Source organism: Castor canadensis, chromosome 7 (genome assembly GCF_047511655.1).
Source record: "Castor canadensis chromosome 7, mCasCan1.hap1v2, whole genome shotgun sequence".
Classification (NCBI taxonomy): domain Eukaryota; kingdom Metazoa; phylum Chordata; class Mammalia; order Rodentia; family Castoridae; genus Castor; species Castor canadensis.
In genome coordinates, this window is record NC_133392.1 from 141,655,135 (window position 1) to 141,678,762 (window position 23,628).

The 23,628-nt window shown below is 36.5% G+C and overlaps 1 protein-coding gene across 23 annotated transcripts in view; it reads right to left on the reverse strand.

Moving 5' to 3' along the window:
• Epb41 (erythrocyte membrane protein band 4.1) overlaps nucleotides 1-23,628 on the reverse strand; it is a 203,304-nt gene that overhangs the window by 17,179 nt on the left and 162,497 nt on the right. For 7 of the 23 annotated variants that reach the window (XM_074080775.1, XM_074080768.1, XM_074080767.1 and 4 more), the window contains 2 exons: nucleotides 21,360-21,536; nucleotides 485-934 (listed from right to left, as the gene is read on the reverse strand). In XM_074080775.1, coding sequence (XP_073936876.1) covers nucleotides 485-934; nucleotides 21,360-21,536 — 627 coding nt within the window. Of the gene's footprint in view, nucleotides 1-484; nucleotides 935-6,710; nucleotides 18,287-18,664; nucleotides 18,716-21,359; nucleotides 21,537-23,628 lie in introns of those variants that run through there. The other 16 variants (XM_074080781.1, XM_074080776.1, XM_074080779.1 and 13 more) reach the window with 8 other exon arrangements.

Sequence of the window (23,628 nt, forward strand, 5' to 3'; positions counted from 1 at the left end):
GGGGCCAGTGGTAGTGGCGGGCTGCATAACACTGCTATAGTACATAAATGGTTATTTGGGGCATGAAATCTCATTAAAACAAAACAAAAACAGTTGCCCCTTTTAGTTAGGAGTACTGAAATTTTTTTAGCATAGTCTGAGAACACCAAAGACTCCTCATCACAGAAGTCACCACAATTTGTCTCTTTCCACAGCTCATACTTGAGCACAGAAAAGGTGAGCTTTCTTACTGCAGCTTCATATTAAAGTTAAGTACCTGGAGTTTACTCCCAAGTGTTTTGTAACCATCAGAGGGGAAAATATTTCTAGCTGGGGAGTTAATTTTAGGTAGCAATCAGGGCTTTAACTTTACTCTGTGATTTTAAAACAAGCAGAGGCCCCTACCCTCGCCATCATCACTACCACCACTACCACCTCCTCCACAGAACAGATTTGGCCTTCTCCCAAAGAGTCATTAGACCCACATCATCAAATCAGTTACTACCTGGAAACTTCGAATGAGGGTGGGGAACTGGTTACCCACACGAGAATCAAGAAATGATCCATTTTGTTTTCCAAGGGTCTCTCCTGGCGTAACATGTTCTTCACTACTGTCTGCCTTTTTTTCACCAACTTGCAGCTGACAGGAGGCTGGTGTAACCGAGAACTTTAAGGTATTGGCCTGTTCCTCCACTCCTATACATTCCCCACTTGGGCCTCTGGGCATCTCCTTAATCTCAAGATAGCCAGCTGCCCCCTGCTCCTTCTCTTCTGTCTCCTTGCTGCTTATGGAGAGGGAGCCAAAGCCAGAGCTCTGTGGAGACTCCAGTGGGTTGGTCATCTGGCTCTTACTAGGATCTACTGACTGCTTGGGACCTGCCCATTCAGAGGCAGGGTAAGCAGATGGCCCTTTTGTCACGACAGCCACTTCGTCTGTGCGAATGTCATTTATACTCTACAAATAAATGAACACATACAAAAGCAAGAAGATTAGGAATAAGTGGGGATAATTATAGTGAACTATGAGAATCAATGATGACTTTTAAGAAGCCTCAAAATATTAATACTAATAAAACCAAGTATTTTAGCCTCAAAAGTGGTCAAAAAGAAGAACTACAATTTATTACACACATCAGCAGCTTAAGTAGTCCCAACTTCATTTTGGTCATGTTTCTATGACAATGTTAATCTGGGAAATAATTTCAATTTGTCTCACACAATATCTAGCACTTTGTATTCCTATGGTCTACTTTTCATACTGAAAAGAATTGTTTTGTCATTCTTACACCTCTGACTCATTATTATGCACAGGATACAGGGTAATTCATGAGTTAATCAAAACACATTCTTGATCCTGATTAGGCTGAAAAATATTTCATATCTGCAAACCACATGTAATCACCACATGGCTCCTAACAGAGAAGTCAGATTAACCTTTGGCTAGCAGGGAGATAGAAGCAGAATACATCCAAAGTACAGACTTACTCCAATCGTGGTCATGGTATCAAACATGCTATTAAACATGGAAAATGGGTCTTTGTTAACAATAAAAATGACCAACAACTGAAATGTTTCTTTACATATGAATGACACAACACCTCTAACTCTGAAAGAGATAAATCTTGGAAACACAGAGTTCCCTCCTGAGCTAAATGTCTCTCACCACAGGAAAAATCAATTTTGTACATATTACATTCTGTATAGGAACTTAATAGCAGGAAAGGACTTTTTTAAGAAGGTGTTCCTGGAGTTTTAAATAACATAGCTTGGGTCAGCCTGTACATTTTGGTGAACAAATCATGTTAAATGTACTATGTTAAAAATCATTATGGTTCTTTTACCTTGTAAACCGGCTTATGTTGTAATGAATATAAACCAATGCTCTATTAAGAAAGGAACAGATGCCTTGTACCCAGAAACTTCGGGCCAACATAACTCCTAAGCCATCTTCCAACATATCCCCCATGAGCATCTTGAACCATTCCTGCCAACGGTGTATGAATTTCCTTATCTCTAAAATGAGAACACTACCAGGCTTGGCTTTTAGGATCAAATACAATCACATGCAATTCCAAAGTACCATACCAATTCACTAATTCAACCACACAATTAGCAGGGCACTTACTATATGCTAGGATCTCTGGGACACAGAACTTTTTTCTAAGTTATTTGCATGCTGTACTTCTAGGGAACTTCTTTCATAATTTTTTCTTGAGTCAGACAAGCTGCTATAGAGTTGTGCAAAAATAGGTCAGCTGGTAATAAACAAATATGCTTTCTCAAATTGCTGTATGTTAGCTGTAAACAGCACACTAAATCCATTCGCATGGAGAGAAACGTCAAGGCATCTCTAAATAATTTTGCAACAACTGAGAAGGCTGACTAGTAATGAGGAAAATACCTAAAACAGCCAATGAAGAGCCAATTTTGTGCCAGTTTGCTAAAATGATAAGTGACAGTCTGTCATCAAGAAGCTACTTGTGAATTAAACATGACAGAGACCAGCACCACTCAATTCAAGTTGCCTATTGCTAAGTAAAATTATTCGTCTTTTTCCCCCAAAGAAGAAATCAAGGGTTAAAAAGCTGTAGCCACAGTAATTTCAACTCAACAAATATTTACTGAGTACCTAATACATGCTAATTATTAGAAATATAAAGAAAACTGGAACAGTTCAGGTGGACAACCATTTGTAGCATTCACACATGGCAAGTCAACCTCTCCAGCTGGCTCCACTGTATAGATTTCTTGGATAACACAGACAACTATTCACTGGACATCCTCCCAGGTATGCAGAATTCAACATGCCCCAAACGAAACCCATTTCTGTTACTGCCTGAGCCTCTCACCCTAACTCCCATTGTTTCTATACATCATCAAGTCATTTTTATTCTACCCTAACATTTCTCTTATCTACCCACATCTATCTGCTTGTCTCTATTTCTACATTTATTAGCTTCATTCGAGCTCTTATGATTACTGATGCTCTTGAATTTTTCCTCTTTCTTTTCTTCTTTCTCATCTCAAACGAATGCATTCTCTACTCTGTTGCTAAAGGGTTTATTTCTAAAACAAAACATTGAAAACTCCATTTTCCAGCTTAAAACTCTTTAGTGTTTTTTCTTTGCTAAAGACCAGACTCTTTAGTAAGACAAAAAATACCTCAAAATCTGGCACCCAGCTCTACACCTTCATCTTGCTACACCTCCACAAACATCCTCCTCTTCGTTGTTTTTCAGTCTGGGGATTGAACCCAGGACCTCATGGAGCTACCACTGAACTACGCCTCAGCCCTCCACATCCATCCTTTTATCCATTAATTCAAAACTAACTGCAGTTTCTAGATCAGAACATGCTTTCTTTTGCCTCCATGCTTTTGTAAATATTGTTCTTTTAGACTAGAAGTCCATGTTTAGTTCAAACGTCGGTTCTTCTGAGAGTTTTCCCCTGCTGCCTACCATTCTTCTTTTGTTCTCATTATACCCTCTCCTTTTCTATGGTGACGATCGAACTCAGGACTTTGTGTGTGCTAGGCAAGGGCTCTACCACTAAGCCATAGTCCCAGCTCATTATACCCCTTACTACTGGCATATTCATCTGTCTTTTCCATTAGATTAGGAGCACCTTGAGGAATAAGGCCTTTTTTACTCTTACTATGTCTTATTTAGCTTTGTATCTTTCTTGTATAGTTTTTGTCATAATAGATGTTCAGTAAAATTTTGCTGAAGTTAAATAAATTTAGGTGACAAGGGAATTTCTGCTTTGCCTTATGCTGTTTTAATAACTTCAATGTTTAGAAAGGCATGTTTAGAGGGATCTCCTAAACACTCCATCTCCTGCATGTGAAGCAGGAGATGTTTCTCCTCCCTTTTTTATTTCTCCCTACTACTTTATCCTGTTTTACTAAAATAAACCCAGGCTAACCACCCCCCCAAAAAAAAGAAAAAGGCATGTTTAGAAAGAATATAAACAGTGACTCACTGAACCACATAAGTTCAGTATTTAAACTATTCTATCAGTAAACTACTAGGAACATTAAAAATATTGTATGTTCACCATGTATTAGTTACTGTGCTAGTTACCTTCATTTTCCTACTTAATTTTTCATGCTTTTAAAGTAGTCATTATCCCTATTTTATGGATAAGAAATGGAGAGATTAAGCAATTTAGAGTTGCAAGTGATGGAGCTAGGGTTCAGATGCAGATCTGTCTCCATTCTAAAGCCCATCTTCTTCCCAGGCATTTCTAACAGAAATGGACACATTTTATTATTCTCAAAAGAATATGTATCAAATATGACTTATAATTTTGAGAAGTACAATGATTGTCCAAAGTACTCTTAGCAGAGTCTGTTCTTAATGGCTGACAATATATTTTTACTGCAAGGTTGAAAAGCCGGAAGCCAAGACTCTGATCAGAAGATATATAGTCTCCACGACATGAGATACCCAGAATTTGGCATATAATATTAGTGAAGAATTATAACTGATAGCCTTTGGCTGTTGCCTTTGGCTATGACCATCAGCAAGATCCACTGCATTATATAAGACTATACAACTATGTAATATCAAATTAGCCTGGAAACCTTAAAGGGATCTTGCCAGGAACAGGAATTGATATGTGGCTATGTCTGAACTATCCAACTTGACAAAAAGGCAAAACTCAGACTTAATGTGATTCAGGGTGTTAATTGAGCTGTTGCTTATCTAGGCTGCTGGGAGACCTATAGGAAGAAAGATGCCGCAATAGTACCAGCCTCCCGTACAAGGTACTGTGATGCTATTTAGTTAGCTTCAAGAATGTTTCATTATTTAATTGAACACTATCATTTGAAGGTTCTCGATCTCATTTAAAAAGTCAATGGCTCCTGCTAAGTATAATTCAGTATTTTCTGTGTTTTGTGGAAGAAAACAGGATTTTTTTAAAGGCTTTTTCCTGAAAACTATTTACTCAAAGGGATTAAGTCTCACAATCCTCAAACTCTGTATATTTATGTACCTTGATGAGTTGTAAATTACCCCTTTCTTGACTTACAGGTTCCAGATAGCATTATGAGCAGGATATGAGTGTCTTACAGGTATTTGGCTGCCAGTCCATTAAATGTAATCTAAAGTGTATTTTTAGGTTATTTTTGAAGAGATGATTTTGAAGAGACTATCAAGACAACCACAGTTATGCATAATCTTTTATGCATAAGAGACCACGGTGAAAATCTATCCTGAAAATCTTTCTAAAACTTTACTACTCAAGCAAGAGCCATATAAGCTTTTCCTGAGTAACCTATGTAATAAATTTTTCCATACCTATTTGGTCAGTTGTTCCCTACTTAGTGAAGGCCAATTTTACCTTTGGTGGCAACAGAAAAACAATTTCTTTCTCTGTTAAATGGAATAAAAGAGCCTGGTATTGTCTCATTTTATCTTTCTATATAGTAAAATATTGGGTAGGCAGACAAGGACCAAGAGAGGAAGAGCAGCAGCACTGCTAAGCTTGCCAGACAACTTTAGGGAAGATTTCATCTCAGTGAACACACTCATAGGGAATTACCACTCTTTTGCCAAAGTCATGATAGCAATTAGGAATATAAAATAATGATCAAACTACCCCAAGTAGATCTAAATAACAACTTTAGTGATACATACTATATATACATCAACTCTATCACACTTTGCATCCAGATTTTTTTTTTTTGATGCTTGGGATTGAATCCAGAGCCTCAGAACTACACTCACAGCCCTTATTTATATTTCTGAAAATATTACTTTTGGCAAAGAAACATGAACTAGAAGCAGTAAAGACATCTAGCCCCTACATGGAAGTAAGCGCTTCTTGAGCAACTGAAGTAGGCCAAGATTATGGATTCAACTGAGGTTGGTCTTCATTTTGACTTTAGTTAGCAAGTTCTCAACCAGAATCTCAAAATATTTGTTTGTGTGTGTCTATGTGTGTGTGTGTGTGTGTGTGTGTGTGTCTATGTGTCTATGTGTGTGTCTATGTGTCTGTGTGTGTGTGTCTGTGTGTGTGTGTCTGTGTGTGTGTGTGTGTGTGTGTGAGTGTGTGTGTGTGTGTGTGTGTGTGTGTGTGTGTGTCTGTGGTGCTGGGGACAAATCCAGGAAATTGTACATGCTAAGCAAGTGCTCTGCTCTACTGATGAGTTACATTCTCAGCCTTTGTCCTCATGAGATTTTAGAAAACATTACCAGCTAGAAACTTGAGGAAAGAAACTGTGATAGAAGAATTAAAATAGGTGCACTATGAAGATATTTAATAAATATTCCTGAACCAAGGTTCTCAGGAAAAACACTGAAGTGCTGAGTGCTGAGTACAAGTGCTGAGTACTCTATCACTTGAGCTCTGCCCCAATCCTGGACAGGGTATTTTTAATGGAAAATTTTGAGATGTATTCTGTTAAGAAAAAATAGGAAGAATATTTGATTAGTCACAAAATCTACAACCACTTTAAAGCGTAACAGCTTTATTTGTTTCTAAGCCTCAAAGTATATCTTATTATATTGTTATTACCCATATATTTGCTTCATGAAATTAATAAATTCCCTCCTAGAAAAGCCTAAGATTTAGCATCTTACTTCTTTAATGACTTTACATAATATAACCAAATCCATCACATCTATTAAAACTATTGATTTTCACACTCTTCATTTGATTTTGTATTCTGTTAAGAGACTTAAGATTGGCCTTATAAGCACATGGTTAACAGTTTGATACAACTTTGCCATGACTTTGTGACTTGTTAAAATGTAAGTATCTCAGGTAAAGTTGACACATTAAACTTCTATCAGTGTTTCTACAGGTTAGGAGAAAGGGATTTGTTCAACTTCTAAGTAGGATCTACACAGATTTTTAAAAAATAAGTTTTGATAAGAAAATGGTAGTGAACAGAGATGGCAATGGGACTAAGGGCTGAGGGAGTGCACGGACACGCAGACATCCACAGAGCACATTACCCTTGCTTTGCAAACCCAGTAAGAAATGCTTTGCACTGCAAAGGCCCACAGAACCAGCAGGAATCGAGGTTATCTTGCTAAGCACAGAAGGAAGATACCCAGCAGAGTCCAGCTCCTGGTTCTTAACTAAAGTAAACAATAAATATTACAGTCACTTAAATTATCAACAATATAGTTAGATAATATCCCCAGATGGTCTGCAACATGCAAGCTAAAAATATCCAATCCTGATAAAATCAGTTAATTGCGAGTGTTCTGTTTCTACATTCTTTTCCTTTAGCAAAACATGGCAAGGTTATGGCTCAGGAAAGAACAGCTTTAAATGCCTATGGAAAAGGTTTTAAAAAGCAAAACATATGTTTTTGTACATTAACATATTATGAATATTTGTAATCTCCTACCTATTTTGAAAACTTAATATCAGTGTTTCTCTTGGTTGTCTAACAAACAGTAGGAACATCAATCTGGTGCTTTAAAAAATTGACTTTCAAACAAATGCTTTTAAATGGACACTTGCAATAAAAGATAAATCAGATGTAGTAATGGTTTCTTTAGTAAAAGCCATGTGTAAACAGCACATAAAGATGACAAGACAAGCAGCAGTAGCCCATTCTTCAGCCAAAAAAGGAAACAAATGAAGAAAGAAGAGCAAAAATTACTGAAAAGAAAAACATCTCTGATTCCCCCACCCCCAAAAGCTGTTTTGGTACACTTTCAGTGGAAAACTCAAGCCACTAGCAGTTTCCAAAAGGACACTGGAATCACAAACATTCAAGATGGGGATAAACTAACAACATAGTTAGCATGTAGCTAGCAAAAGATGATTAAAAATTCTATCTTTCCTCTCTAGTGAGCCTTTTTTTTTTTTCACGGTACTGGAGTTTGAACTCGGGGACTTGCGGTTGCTAGGAAGGCCCCTGACCACTTGAGTCATCATACCCCCAGTCCTAGTTCTCTTCATTATAATTTTTCTCTTTTAGATACACCCTCCTTATCTCTTTTAAGTTTGTATGGTGTTATGCTGGAGCTAGAAATACATCCGTATAGTGCTTACTAGTTTCCCCATGAAATGCAGTCATTTTCATGGTCTGTTGCAATTCTTTGGTACATACAGCTTACATTTGTTCAAAATATGGATAAAGGAGCTTATTCAAGAAGATGTTGGCTTTTTATTAGAGTTGAAAATAGGTCCACAATGCAGCCTTTCTTTCACAAATGCAGCCAGTGAAATTTGCCAATAACAACTATCTTTCAAACAGTTTTTATTTGTTATCTTTTTTTTTTTTTTTGGTGGTGATAATAACTGAAACCAGGGCTGTGCACATGCTAGGCGAGTTCTCTACCACTAAGATACATCTCCAGTCTCCCCAAACATAGTTTTTTATAATTTTCTAAATAATACCATTATTAGATTATCCCCAGAATAAATGAATATAAATGCAAACAGTTTCAAAATCCATGCCTGATGCAAAATTTTAACTATTAGGTAATAGAAAATTTTGCCTTTACACTGCACTCACCAGCAAGGACTCCACAGCTCAAATGAGTATTCATACACCTGAGTTCATCTATAGAAGTCAAAGTGCTTGAGTAAATATTAAAGGTTATGCTAAATACTTCTAGAAGACTAGAAACCTTTGGTGATCAGTTTTATTTCTTATACTATGAAGAGTGGGGGTGGAGTGATGGAGATGGACGTGAGGAAGCTATAACCAGTACAAAAACTGTAATTATTTAGGATGCAACAAAGTTAACATTTTGGCAATATCTTACAGAAGTTTTTTAAATGATTAACATCTTACAAAGCATTTAAAAAACATGCCCCAATTTGATATCTAGAGAACAGTATTTTGATTTCATAGAACTTAAGACAACAGAAAATTATTATTAGATACTAACTAGCTGTGTCTTCCCTTCCCGAAAAATCTTGTAATAATGAAAATGGCTTTCTGTATTAACATTCTCAACAAATTCCTTAAGGAAATGAGGCTTTGGAGAAGTACTACACTGTTTTCTATATTACTTGGACATGGCCATAAGGTGTGTACTCTGATCTAGTGAACAGACCACTCCAAAATGTGGAGAGTTGGTTTTAAAGGATCACACCGGTAATACAATAAAATCTAGAATGTAAGAATAAGATAAGAGAACATTTACCCATGGTGAAGTAAGAGAAAAGTGGTACACTGTCTCTTACTTTCATGTTATAGGAATAAGCTCTCTGCACACCCACATATCCACACCCACTCCACTATTCAATCTTCAGAGTGGAAATGCTGGATGGTTAATAACTACTAATTTATACAGTGCTTTAAAAAACACAAAAGGCAAATTCAGCATTTAAAAGTGCTTTTAACAGATGTGACAATTACACATGTTGTAGCAACTTGTTAAATTGGTTAGAAAAATTTTTTTTAAAACTTGGCATAAATAAGTCAAATGATTTCAAAGCTGATTTAAAACAATATTCTGTGTTAAGATTAAGCAAAAGACAACTACTGGGCCACAGAGAAGGGTGAAAATATGGAAAAGCAAGAGACTTTTTTTAGAAATACTGGCTGACAAGCATCTCTTGCCAGATCAACTGAAGCAGAAGTGCCCCGTCTGTTTTAGTAGTGGGTATGTCTATTACTGGTTCCTACTTCCTTAATTATCAGTAGCAACCAGAATCCAATTTGCAATAAGATCTATTCATGATAAACTTACACATTAACAAGGCAATTAATGGGGGGAAACATCAAAGAAAATGTTCCACAAGAGGACAGACTTTTGCAGAGTTTTTTAGGCTTTAGCTCTGAACGTCAGAGCTAAAGGATTCTGGACAAAGGAGTTGAAAAGAACATGGTTTAGGGGATTTATTAGGAAGCAACTCCACAATTAATTACAGATCACTCTTCAGAATACAACAGTGTCAAGTAGGGAACAAAGACACTTCCAAAAGAATGCTACTTTATTTTCTTCTTACTGATAAAATACTGCCCAAACAGGCTCTGATTTGGGAAATTCCCTTTAAAGAAGTCTCTTTATTTTGATAGTAATAACTAGAAAGAGGGACCCTTCCAAAATGTCTCCCTTAGTTAATCAATCTTAAGTTTATACAACTGCTTGAAATACAAAGGTCTGCGAAATGTTCAGAGTGAAAAAATCAGTTCACTTTGCCTACCATGTTTATTACATATCTCTAAAACTTGGCTAAAGAGAAGGTGAATTTAAGAATTGCTATTTCTTTATTCTTTAGGGGAACATGAAGGAAGACCCTTTAAAGTCAATTAAAAGGAAGAGAGTAGATGGGCTCATCAGTGAGTATGTTAAGATCACAGTTACCATGGAGCAATTTGGAAACCACGCTGGTGGTTATAGTATTTTAGGTTCCAGTTGAGGCATAACTTGACACCAGATAAACAGAAATAAATGCCTTGTCTTTTCTTTCCCATTTCTAGTCATTAAAAAAAAAAAGATACTTTGACAATGTATGAAGATCCTAAGACAACTACAGCTCTTCAAAAACAATACAAAGGTAAAAAAATTAATCAGTTTTCTGGTCTGCATCAGAGGTCAGAAAACTATGCCCAGCAGGCCAAATTCCACTCTACTTTTGTATGGCTATGAGTTAAGAACAGATGTACATTTTGAAATGCATAGAGAAAAATAATATTTAGTGACACATGAAATTATGTATAAAACTCAAATTTCAGTGTTCATAAAGTTTGACTGGAACACAGTCAGGCTCATTCATGTCAGGTATTGTTTTTGCCACTTTCACTCCACAATGACAAAGCTGTATAGCTGTGAGACTTCATGGCCTGCAAAGTCTAAAATTCAGAAAAAAGTCTGAGGGCTGGCAGAGTGGCTCAAGTGGTAGAGTGCCTGCCTAGCAAGTGTGAAGCCCTGAGTTCAAACCTCAGTACCGCCAGAAAAAAAAAAAAAAGGTGTGAAAAAGTTTGCCAACCTCTGACCTTTGTGATGTACAAAACCTATGATAGTCTGATATACAGCGTTTTGATATCATATAAAACACAAGAAAAACATGTCAAATTGCTCTCTGTAATGTATATTAAACACAAAAGTTCCCCTTATGACATCACACTCCAAGATGAGTTTATGCATTCAGACATGTACCCCAATCTTGATAATATGCTCCAGAGCGAAAACAGCTGTAATCAGGATAACAGTTTTTAATGAGAGAGATTCATATTCACTATAGACACATATACAGAATCACTAAGCAAGCCAGGGACCACAGAGGTTAAGTAAGAGAGATGTGGCTTCTGGGCTTTATGAGGGCTTTCTTGGCTATTTGCGTGTATCGATTGGGCATGGGGTTACTAATGTAGCGCAAATTTATGTCTCAATATAAGAGACTCCATGTGAAAAGTCAAACTGTGTCCACTGCCATCTATGGTCAGTAATTTAGTTTAACAAATATTATTTGTTATATAAAAGGCAACATAGTAGCTGGGATACAAAGGTGATAAATGGCAAAGATGAACAAACCAAGGCCTCTCATCTTTGAGAATCTCTTAGTCTTGAGTAAGGCACAACTAAAAGAAAAGAATTAGCATTTCAAACATTTAATAGCACGTTTTCTGGTGGGGATCTAAACCAAAATCAGAATATTAAGAAGAAAGTAAATGTCCATAATATCATCATATTACATTTGTATAAATCGTATCACTCAGGGGCAACTCAAATATATAAAAGTTTGTCAGACTGTCAGAGAGGGAAAGCAATTTAGAATTCAGGCTCTGGTAGTATGGTTCATCAAAATATAAGAATGATTTTGTCAACAGATTCTGGACTACAAGAAGTTTCTACGGCTACAAAACTATGCCATCCCTACTCTTTTATCTAAAAAAAAATCAAAGTGCCTATGTTATGAATGAAGAATCTGGGAAAATCAGGAACTTCAAAAATATTTGAGAGAAAGCCAATAAAAAGGAGAGAAGGGAAAGAGGGAGAAAAGAAAGGGAAGGGAAAAGGAAGGGAAGGAAGTAAGAGTAAGGGTGGGAAAGCAAAAGAAAGAGAAGGGAAGGAAAAGGAAGGGAAGAAAGGAAAAGAGAAGAGAAGAAAGCAACCAAGGTTAATACATAGGGAAGCAACCAACCCGAGGGCACCAACAGAAAGAAAAAGCTGATAAAACAAGGAATCTAAGGAAAAAGAAGGGAAGAAGCAGAAGGACAATGTGCTAGGAGGAAGCTTAGAGAAATCTAAATACCAGCCAGCAAGTTATCTAAGGGCAAGAGCTCTCAACACCAGAGTTACCCTTAACTATGTGAAGAACCATAATGTGGAAGAAAACAGAAAATTCTTTTTTCTTTTTTGTTTTTTGAGTCAGGTTCTCACTGTGTAGTCCAGGCTGGTCTTGGACTACTGGTGATCCTTCTGCCTCAGCCTTCTGAATGAGGTGGCATGCACCACCTCATCCAGCTCAGAAAATTCTTTACAATCTCTCCATTCACAACCAATAAGTAAAAGCTATGGAGAAACAGTTTTTGACTTAATAATAATGATTTATATGTAAACTCTGAGATCCACAAAGGTATGATGTGCTCTCCTGGAGATATTTAAGCACAGGCTGTGAGACTTAGCCCTTAAATGGCCTTTAAATCGCTAAATGATATTGTACAGAAGAGTCAAACATTGGAGGGGAGAAGAGTTAGATTAGGATACTATCCAATCCTAAAACTCTGGTAATGCTGCCTCTTTGTATCCCTGCAATGAATACAGAGTGCCTTGTTAGTAAGCAATAAACAAATGAATGGTTGATATTATGTAATGTTTTCCCCTTCTTATTTTATTGAGATAGGATCCTATAAGAAGGCAGTCTTCTCTCTCTCTTTCTCCTTTCTCTCATTCCCCCTCACATATACACACCCCACCTCTCTCTCTCCCTGCAGTGCTGATCAAACCTGGGGCCTAATTAAAGCTACACAAGCACTCTACCACTGAGCTACAACCCCAGCCTAAAGACTTCTTTAAAAAGACAGTAGAGAACAAAATGAAAGACTGAACTGCCTTTATTGATTATAGGACCAGAAGAGATAGCTGGGACTCTATGGCTTCCCCTTCTTTTAATCTTTGAAATACCAGATTTATTCTATTACTTACCCAAAACAGGATTCTGACTATGAGAACAACCTTGAGTATTTCAAGGATAGCAATCCCAAAAGATGAGAAAAACTTTCCTAATCCCCAATGAGCTGTCATCTATTCATTTAGTTAGGGCTATTAAAGTTATTTAGTTTTTAGCCTGTATTTCTGATCTGTGGGGATAAACTACTTTCTCTTGTTTTCTCTTTCTAGTATGACAGGAATTTCACTTACCAAATAATACACCCCATGAATTTATAATTGTTGATTGTAGCTGCCATCCTTCCTCCTCTAGCCTAACTTTACAGCTTCCTAACTCTAGCACGATACCTTCTTTAACCATTTCAGGCACCCTTTCTGACCCTGGCACCAATGTGGTTTTTTTTGTGTTATATTCTGCTTCAGTAAAAGGGAGATCCTAAGGCATGAAAGGTGACAGCATAAGACACAACAGTAGGCTTTTTGATGTTATTTGTCATAATGTAAAGGAGGCAGAGATGGTAATTCCATATACCAGGCAAAATAGAGAACAAGAACGAAGAGTTGTCTTAGTTTCTATACCCAAATGGCAAACAGGGTAGTTTGGATGTAATGAAAAAAAAGCAAAAATTTCTATGCATAATAATCTTTCTCAGAGCTACAGAAAAGCGCTGTAAGGAAGTCTGGAATTTTATAATTTCTGTGGAGAGGAGTATGAGGGATGAGGGATAGCATCTCTGCAGAGCAGTTCTATATACCTCTACTACACTCAAAACCCTTGTGGGAGGAACAATGACAAAGTGTCTCCCAGTGTTTTTACCTTTTTTATTTTCCTTTTGTAAATACATGAATACTGGGTGAAGCAAAGTATAAATTTTTATTGGTAATACCTCCTAAAAAAAAAAACCACTCAACTTCTAACATCTAGAGGGTCCCATAAGCTTAACCATAGGAATTATTACAGAAGTGATTTACAAAAGTAGGAGAGAATAAATTAGCCTACATCCATAGAAATTTCAAGGTAAAATTAACAATAATACTTAATAGAAAAACATTACTAGGTTTTAGGATGACAGCTGGAAATCTATGCCACATGCAATCCTGGGTTTAACCTTTATCCACAGAATCAGTATCTTCCTTCTTTAAAACCTTTACTGAAGATGTAAACAAGTTGTAAATTGACCCATGCAAATAGAATCTCCTTCATATTTCAAGTGTCAGCGCATAAGAAAATGATTAAAAGATCAAAATTCTAGATGCTGGGTTTATTTTCAAGTATGCTGCACCCTAAGAATAACATCTGGATAAAGGTGCATTTATCAAGAGTAAGATAAATTTGGAAAGACATTTTTAACTTTAGAATTGTTAAATGCTTGGTCAAATATTAAAAAAGGAATAGATGGAAACAGATAAAGCTATTTAATTGCTTACTCCCAAATAAAGAATCCTAAGAAGTGAATGTGTTTCTTTCTTTTCTTTTTTTTTTTAAATATCTTTACTAGAATATATTACTTGTACAGGGGGACTTCATTGTGATATTTCTATTTGTCTCTTAATCTGTATCTTCTCAGCTCCCAAAAGACCAAGAATTGAAAAACCAGAGCCTCTGATCGCTAGAACATACTACAGATTCAAGATTCATTCTTATGAGGTAGTTTTGTCTTCATGTTACTAGGTGGAAATATGGGCACCAAGTAGTGAAGTGAACTTCTCCAGTCACCTTGGGAAAACCAAGGCAAAAATCCAAAATTTTACACTAGTATGTATTGATATCTTTAGTCCAAATGAATTTTTACTTATCAACCTGGTTAACCAGGATAAAGTCAACACATAGTTGGATATGCCTCTGGTACTGAGAATGAAATGAAGTAGGGAAAAGAAACCAATGCTATTTGCAGCTTCATGTTACAAACACTGGCAGCATTAACTTTAAGTAATACAAAGCTGGAATGTCTAATACTCTTCCTCTGGTACATACAGTGAGTCTATCTTTTGAGTCTGCATTGGTCAGCTTCATTCATTTCAAGGGCTTGACCATTCTCCTCACGGCCATTCTAACCCTACTTACAGAAAAAATGGCTCCTCCTTTGACTTATCATTAAGAACCTCTGAGAACTCTTGCTGCACTTCAGAAAATTGAAAAGTAGTGTTAGCTCACACTACTTTTAATGGACTTGAAACAATTCCAATACAAAAGGAAACAAAATTCAGGCTGAAGTTTACAATAATCAATAAAAAGCTGTATACAAGGTTGAAAACTGGAACTTCAGGAAATATAATCTGAAACAGTTATAAAAGTATCAATAAAATTCTAGGAGTATTTTCTTTTTGATTCCTTTTAAAAAGACAATGTAATGTAATGAATGCTATAGTTTCATTGTTACTTCACTAAGGAAAGCTTCTATCTCTATTTCACAGGCACAGGGGTATACTTATGATGATCACTTTCTGTCAGAAAACAGCTTTGCAGTATTTCAGGTGGATTTGAGAGCTCTCTTTTCTTATTATGAATGAATCAATAAATATGCTTATTTACAAAATATTTGTTATAAATAGACATAGCTTGTGACATCAAAGATAAACACGCACACCAGATTTTTTTGGATCCAGGCTGATCCTTGCTTCTCTTCCATTTTTTTGAAAAACCCAAAATGACAGAATAGCAGTTTTCAAGAAACACCAGAGACTTAGGTATATACATACATAAAACAATACTAGTGGTTATTGAAGGACCAAAGATACTTGGTTTTACTGCTCTTTTTTTTTGCTCTGAGGCCATCTTCTCAAAAACAAGTCTTGTTTAGAAGGTAAAACTGAAAAGTAACACCAAGTGTGATATTCTCAGTTTGATAACCCTATAAACTCATAATTCAAAACAAATATTTGAGACATTAATCAAATCATCCAGGTTGGTACATTCAAGTGCCACAAAAGCAAGCTACATGCAAGGTTTCATTAATATTAAGGTTAAGAAAAAAAAAAACAGGTTAGGTTCCAAGTTGTGTTCTGAACAGTGCTCATATTTACTTCAGGGAGGCCTTATAAATCAACATGCAAACTAAGGACACACAATTATCACAGTAGAACTTTAGCTCACAGGCCACTGATTAAAAACAATTGATTTCAACACAAGTGCAGGAACAAACAGGTCTAAAGTGTACGAGGAAAACAAAGTATATCAGTATATATTTTAAGCTTATCATAATGGCTAAAAAGTTGCTTCTAGCAATATAATTACTTAAGCCATAAGAAAATAACACAGTATTTTAATCCAGAGAAGGGTGTTTATGTACAGATCTTGAATAAATCTGTACTCCAGCTACGAAGAGTAGTCTGAGAAATTCAGCCCTGGCTGGAGGTCAAGGGGGACCAGCACCATTTTCCTTAAACCACATCAACACTCTACTTATGAAAAGATGGCTTTTAGCCTTTGCAGATCTCTTCTATACACCAGGCAGGATAAAGTCATCTATCCCTGTATAGCTCAGAATACTCATAAAAAGGCCACAGATGTCAAAAGCCCTTTTTCCAGAAAAGGCCTTTGTATATACAGGTTTGACAATCAAAGAAAAGGAGTGGTTATGGATTTATAAATTAAAATTTTATCATTTTAAGGCTTTTGAAAGGTTAGCAAGTTGAATTTTCTCCTAAACTATGGAGCCCATGCCATATAAATGACTATAGAAGAATGGGAAAATAATCCCATCAAATATTTTTAGAGAGTATCCTGACTTGTGTGAGACACTGGAGAGGAGAACATAGCAACAGTTAGAACATGCAGGGTAAACTAGTTAAAGCTTTGGGGAAAGTAACAACCTGTCATATGCTTAAATCTGGTTTGTCTAAATTTGTTAAAACTTTGGTGCAGAAAACCTAGCTTGAACAATCCATTGCTACTCCTTTTACCTCACAATGCATATTCTACAAAGAGTGACATTTTATTGACAGAAAAATGATCCTAAGAGTCCTCTAGGACAGTGAACTATTAAGATCAGAGACATCATATAGGCAGTAACACAGTTGAAGCCAGCAACAAAGTTCAATGGTTTTAGTCTTAACATTTCTGATGAGCACCCTGTTTTCCGATTACAGAAAGATCAACCACCATATAGCCAAGGCAAGGACCACGAGAAAAGACATCATGAAAGAAATACGAGGAGATGGGAAAGTACTAGAGTACAGGTGGCACTTTTTGAGAGACTTGTGATCCTCAGGGATTGGAATAGAAACCTTGGGAAGAATTTCTTCATTTTCTTGCTGGGGCAAGGCTCTTTCAGTAGATCTCTCTTGCCTTTTAATTTTGTCTTCATCCTGTACTAACAGAGCACGTTCCTGTGTCTGCTTTCATGGTAGAAGATCAAGAAAGACAGAGAAAGATGAACAAAATGACAGATGGAAAACGCTCAAAAATGATACTTGGGGATGTGCAAAGGATTTGGAAAGATCTTTTGGACACTCTATCTTATTTTGGCAATTTACCCTATCAAAGTTTCTGTAACACAGTGGGGTGCCCGATGTATAAGTTTTAAAATAAATATTGGAAAGTTCAAGGAATCATTACACTTCCTTAGTTTATATTATTTATTCCTCTTTTAAGAATACTCACATATGAATTTCTTTTATATATTAATTTTGGGTAATTTTTAATTGCTTCGGTGCTGCTAATAATTAATGAATTGGGCAATGCCAATAATGAAGCATTCTTCTTGCCATGAGAAAAGTTACTTTTATTACAAATAGAATGGCAGAATATAAAAAGTAATCCTCACATCTCTTCATATAGACTTAAAAATGCAGTAGTTCAGTATGATAATTAGATTTTGCTCAAGGGCATAAAATTCTTAATTTTACACATTTTAAAGATTGCAAAATGAAAGCAGAAAGTATAAAAGTTTATAATATACCTCCAGGGTCCACCCCAAAGGGAAACAAAAGAAAAATAAGCCCCTCCATAAGATCTCAATAATTTCATATTCTCAGAATCATGATTAAAAATAACAATGACCAGCACAAAGGCTTATACATTACATTTGGTAAATACTTTTGACAATCTTAAGGAAAGTTTCTTTACTAATTGTTCCATTGACAATTTCCCCCCACCCCAACTTCTGTACTCTGCTATCCATAGTTAAGACCAATGCTGTCTACGAAAGGAAAAACTTGGCTCTAAGTTCTCTCAGTTGAGCTAGCCTTCTCTGATCAGTTTGGAAGTTCAACACTGGTTCTTTGCACACCCCTAAGTGATATGTATCAGGGAGAAAGTAGCTAGGGGACTGGTCAGCAAAAAGAAAAAAGGAAAAGAAAGGATGCAAAATTATAATGATTTTTAAAAGAAAATAAAGTGGGAGAAGAAAGACAACATAAAAAGAACAGGGTATAATTAAAATTCATTTTCTCTCTGAATACATATTTACATCTTCATGCAGCTTTTCAACCAGCCATGCGCCAAAATAAACAACTTGAAAGCTGCAAACGCTGCAGCAGTGAGAGTGCAATGTGTTAGGCCAAAAGGCTGTGGGTGTGAATTTACTAGTATAGCCAAACGAAAAAAAAATGTTGAGCAGTTGCTCAGTTCTGAGGGGATTCTCTGCTTCGTGCCATGACAAGAGCAAATTGTGATGAAGAAGCACAAGTCATAGCAGCATGTTTACCTCTGGCCCACCAACCTTCCTTTCCGAGGGGAGGACAGAGGTTTTCTTCACCTGGTCATACACAAATCATATAAAATTCAGCTGCCTTGCAATGCAACAACAATGCTGTCGAAGGTGAAAGAGGCATCCCCAGAGAACAGAAATATTATCCTTATTATTAAAGAAAAAGTAACATATGCTAAAAAGTGGAATTATCCCAATGTAAAAGATTATCACAGTACAGCTCTTATTTATCCCACTGTTCATTTAGAGGGGAAAGTATATGTAAGCATAGAACTAAAATTGTTCATGCACTCCCCATGGATCTAATTTAGTTTATAAAAAGTCGTTTCTTTCAAGTCCACGGAATGACATTGCCATTCCTGAAAGCAGTCCTGAAATGATCTCTGAAGGGTTGCTATTTAAAGACATGTTTTCTGGAAATGGAGACTAATGCAGACTTATCCAATCTCATGAAAGATAGTGCCAAGTTACTTTTCAAAGTAGTTGAACATCTTTGATTACTTGCAGAGTCAAAAACAAAACTTCTGGAAAATATGTAGTTATGATTTGCAGACAGTCCACTTTTTTGTTTGTAGAATTTTAGAGTTAGCAAGGATATTAAAGATCATCCACTTCATAAACAGGCCCAACAAGATAAATGACTTATTCAAAATCATGTAGTTAGGCTTTGATTAGCCAGATCTCAGTCAAATCAAACTACAAATGCTACTGGATCCTTATGATGATGAGTATAATTTGTGAAACTAGGATTTGAATTCATGGCCTTGTGCTTGCTAGGTAAGTGATCTACCACTGGGACCAAAGGCCCAAAGCCCTTTTTGCTTTAGTTATTTTTTGAATAGGGTCTCATGTTTTTGCCCAGGCCAGCTTGGGTTGTGATCCTATTTGCACCTCTCTTGGAGCCAGGACAACAAGTATGAACCACCATACCCAGTATTTTATCAGTGGAGATTGGGTCTCACTTACTTTTTTTGTCTGGTCTGGCCTTGAACTGCAATCCTCTCAATCTCTGCCTCTAGAGTAGTTGGGATTGGAGGCATGCGCCACCATACCTGGCTATGATTCGTATTTCTTATTTCTTTTTATTTAGCACTGGGGTTTGAACTCAGGGCCTCACATTTGCAAGGTAAGTACTATTACCCCTTGAGCCACTCCACCAGCATATGATTCTTATTTCTAGGGACACTTCTGGTCTCACCAGAAAGCAGGGTTACTGTCCCAGTTCAGGGTACATATCTAGATTTAGAAAACAAAACCAATTTCCTTTGGGAATGGAGGCTGAGAGGACAATGGATGGGGTAACACCAGTGATGATCATCAGCTGCCACTATTCAGGTATTTTCCAGACTCCTGAAACTGCTTTAACTTTGGATAGCTGTTAGCCCATTTTAATCACAACTTGAAAGTGCTCTTTGTGAATCAACTTTTGTCCTCTTCTCCAGTTCCAGAAACTAAATAATAAATAATTGAATAGTTTACCAAGAATTCTGAAAAATTAAAAAAAAAAATCCTTCCTAACTTTCTTCCTTCCACAGGGCTTTGTGCTTGCAAAGTAGGTGTTCTACCACTTGAGCCATGCCTCCAGCTTATTTTGCTCTGGTTATTTTAGAGCTCAGACCGGCCTCAAACCTTGATCCTCTCAATCTCAGCCTCCCACATAGCTAGGATTATAGGCATGAGTTGCTGGCACCTGGCTTCTTTTCACTTTTTTGAGACAGGGTCTCACTATGCCTCCCTGTCCTGTCTGGACTTAAAGAGATCCTTCTGATTCAGTCTCCTGAGTGGCTGGAACTCAGCTGGTGTATGCCACCATCGTTGGCTAAACCACAGGACATCACTTTATCTTTCTTAACTAGAATATCTATTGTTGTGGGGGTAAAACAAGCACATAATTTAAAAATTATTATAATCAGCCATTGAGTCATTATGATTATTTATAAAAATATTTAATGTGTACTAGCTAATGATAAAGACTTTTTGATATATGTTCAAGGTAACTTTCAAGATATTTTCATTAAACAGATTCATTTATTCAGGTGCAGGATTTTTAAAATAGGCAATGATAACAACAAAAGAGAAAGAACAGCCCCTGAAAGGTATTTCTGGCCTCTTTTAGTTGTGACTTTTTATAAAGCTTCTTTTGAAAAGTCTGATATTACTTGGAAAGATAAAAAATAAATCATTTTTCAATTTCTAAAACTGAAATACAATCATTAACACTTGGCATTTTGCATTCTCTAGCTTAGGAGACGCTTTAGTTTATTATATAATTGTGGCCAATCATTCCAGACATTTCTAAGTTGTACAAATGTTCAAATAAAGTTTTAAAAAATGTTAGTCCCTTTCCAATTTTGATCTTACTAAATTTAGCAAACTTTCTGGAAGGCACATTTTGAACATAAACAAAGCTTTACTGGCTTATGGTCAATTTATAAACACACACTAGACAGAAGCATGCAGCTGCAGAGTCAGTTCTCAGACCCTAATCATCACTAGTAACTCTAAATGGGTCCTATAATTGAACTGGGTTGTACACATGATTTAAAAAGTAAGTGTTTGATTATGAACGCCTTAAACACTGCAATAAAATGTTGAGGCACCAAAGCTAAATTTCAGCTCGAACTGTTCTCTCAGATACAAAAACATTTATTCCATTCATTCTCATAATCAGTCATGTGGACAAAGTACTCACTCCTTCTCCAGTGGGGATTTGCCCATTGACATTGAGAGTTCGGAAGGGGGAGTGCGTAGATAAGCGTTTATCCCATTCACTAGGCCGTGGTTCTGGTACAGACTCCATGAAGTTCTTTTTCAGCTCACTGATGCTGGCATGATGCTTCCTGATCTCTTCCTGACTCTTGTCTAAATCCTACAGTTGAAGGTACAAAGATGCAAAACAATAAATAACAGGGACAAAAACACACCAAGGGCAACCCATCAGAGAATGGGCACTGGTAGAAAACACACCACATCCAGGTTAGATGTTACCAATCCATAAACCACATTCAAATTGTAAATATACAACATGGTTTATTTGCTTGATTTTTTTTTTTAACAGTGCATTTCTTGGAAGTAGTAAAGCATCACAAGTCCACAGCTCCCAGCAATTATATTACCCATAAAGAGCTCACTCCTTAATTTTAGGACTCTTTTTTCCCAGTATAATATAAAACCAGATCTCTATCACCTCATCCTAAGAAGGTAACCCCACAATTCAATTAGCCTCAGCTTGCTAAGAACTGAGTTAGGACAGATAGGTAGGATAGAGATAGCATTAGATAGAGAAACTGTTGAGTGAAGGACATGGTGAAAGATTTCAACTTCCACCACTGCTGTTGTGCCTTGGTGAGATGTAGTGGTACAGTATCCCTCTAGTTCTACTAGAAATAATTTTGATTCTCTATTACTAAGTGGCTAATTGGTTTTTTATTGCTTTCTTTTTTGTTTTTTTGGCGGTTGTGGGGTTTGAACTAAGGGCCTCACACTTGCTAGGCAGGCATTCTACTGCGTGAGTCATTCCTCCAGTCCTAATTGTTGTTTTGATAAATAAGAAAAGCCATTTTTGATAAGAATTTATTAGTAAAGTTCCTAATTCCAGCCTCCAAAGTCAATTGTTACTCCCTCTGAAAAAAAAAAAAAATCACTTGGTTATGTAATATAATGACTTTTTTTCTTTGTCAGTATCATCCACACAAACTAAAAGCCTTTTGTTTTAATAGCTTCACTCATTCCTAACACAATTCAAAAGATGGACCTTTGGACTGGAGGTATAGTTCCAATGGCAGAGCGCTTGCCTAGTAAGCACAAGGTCCTGAGTTCAAACCCCAGTATCACCAAGAAAAAAAAAAGAGAAAAAGGAGTTTTCTGGGGTTGAAAGTATAGCTCAGTGGTAGAATGTTTGCTTAGCACGCACAAGGCCCTGGGTTCAATCTCTAGCACCACATAAATAAATAAATAAATAAATAAATAAATAAATAAATAAAAGACCTTTTTCCAAGAATCTTCACTGGATTCGGAGTGGTAACAAGAGTTCAAATACCTTATATATCTCCTTGATAATTTAAAATAATTCAGCTCTTCTAGCAGATTTGAATACTGGGCAGCTAGAGGTAGAGGGGACTTCTTAAAGGGAGTATTTTAGGGAGAGAAGATCAATATTTATGTAAAAAGAGGTATATAATAACTTTCAAAAAGGACACTTAACCAAAAATAGTCTGGTAAATTTAACTTGTAGACAAAGATTCAAATGTTCTTTGTCCAACACTTCAAAAAGACTAAAAACTCTGAGCTTGAGATCATAATATTTAGAGCCCACTGCCTGGTGACTGCAAAAAAAATTCTGTGTTTATTATATATCAAGGCAGCCCTATAACCAAGATAAGCATAATGCTAAATATATCTCCTAATAAGCTGTGTGAATTTTGGGATTAGTCTTTTTTGACTTTGTTAGAAATAGCCTCATTTTACGGAAAAAAAAGAAATTTAGTTCAAAAGGAAAACTGCATAAGCCAAGCACCAGTGGCTCATGCCTGTAATCCTGACTACTTGAGAGGCTGAGATTGGGAAGATTGAGGTTTGAGGCCAGCCGGGACAATAGAAAAACAATAGAAAAATGCTGGGTGTGTGGCGTATCTCAGTCATGGCAGGAGGTTTAAACGAGGAGGACCACAGTCCAGGTTGGCCTGGGCAAAAGCAAAATCCTATCTCCAAAATAACCAGAGCATAAAAGAGATGAAGGCATGGTTCAAATGGTAGAGCACCAGCCTAGTAAATTCAAAGTCTTGAGTACAAATGTTAATACCACCCCGCCCCCCCAAAAAAGAAGTAAAATAGCATAGGAGAAAGAATCAGTGAGACACATGAAGATAATTTTAATTCTGGAGCTATTTTTTTTTTCAGAAAATTCATTTACTAGTGTGTTCTTTTTATTTTTGCAAGACTGACCCACGTGTATCTGCCTT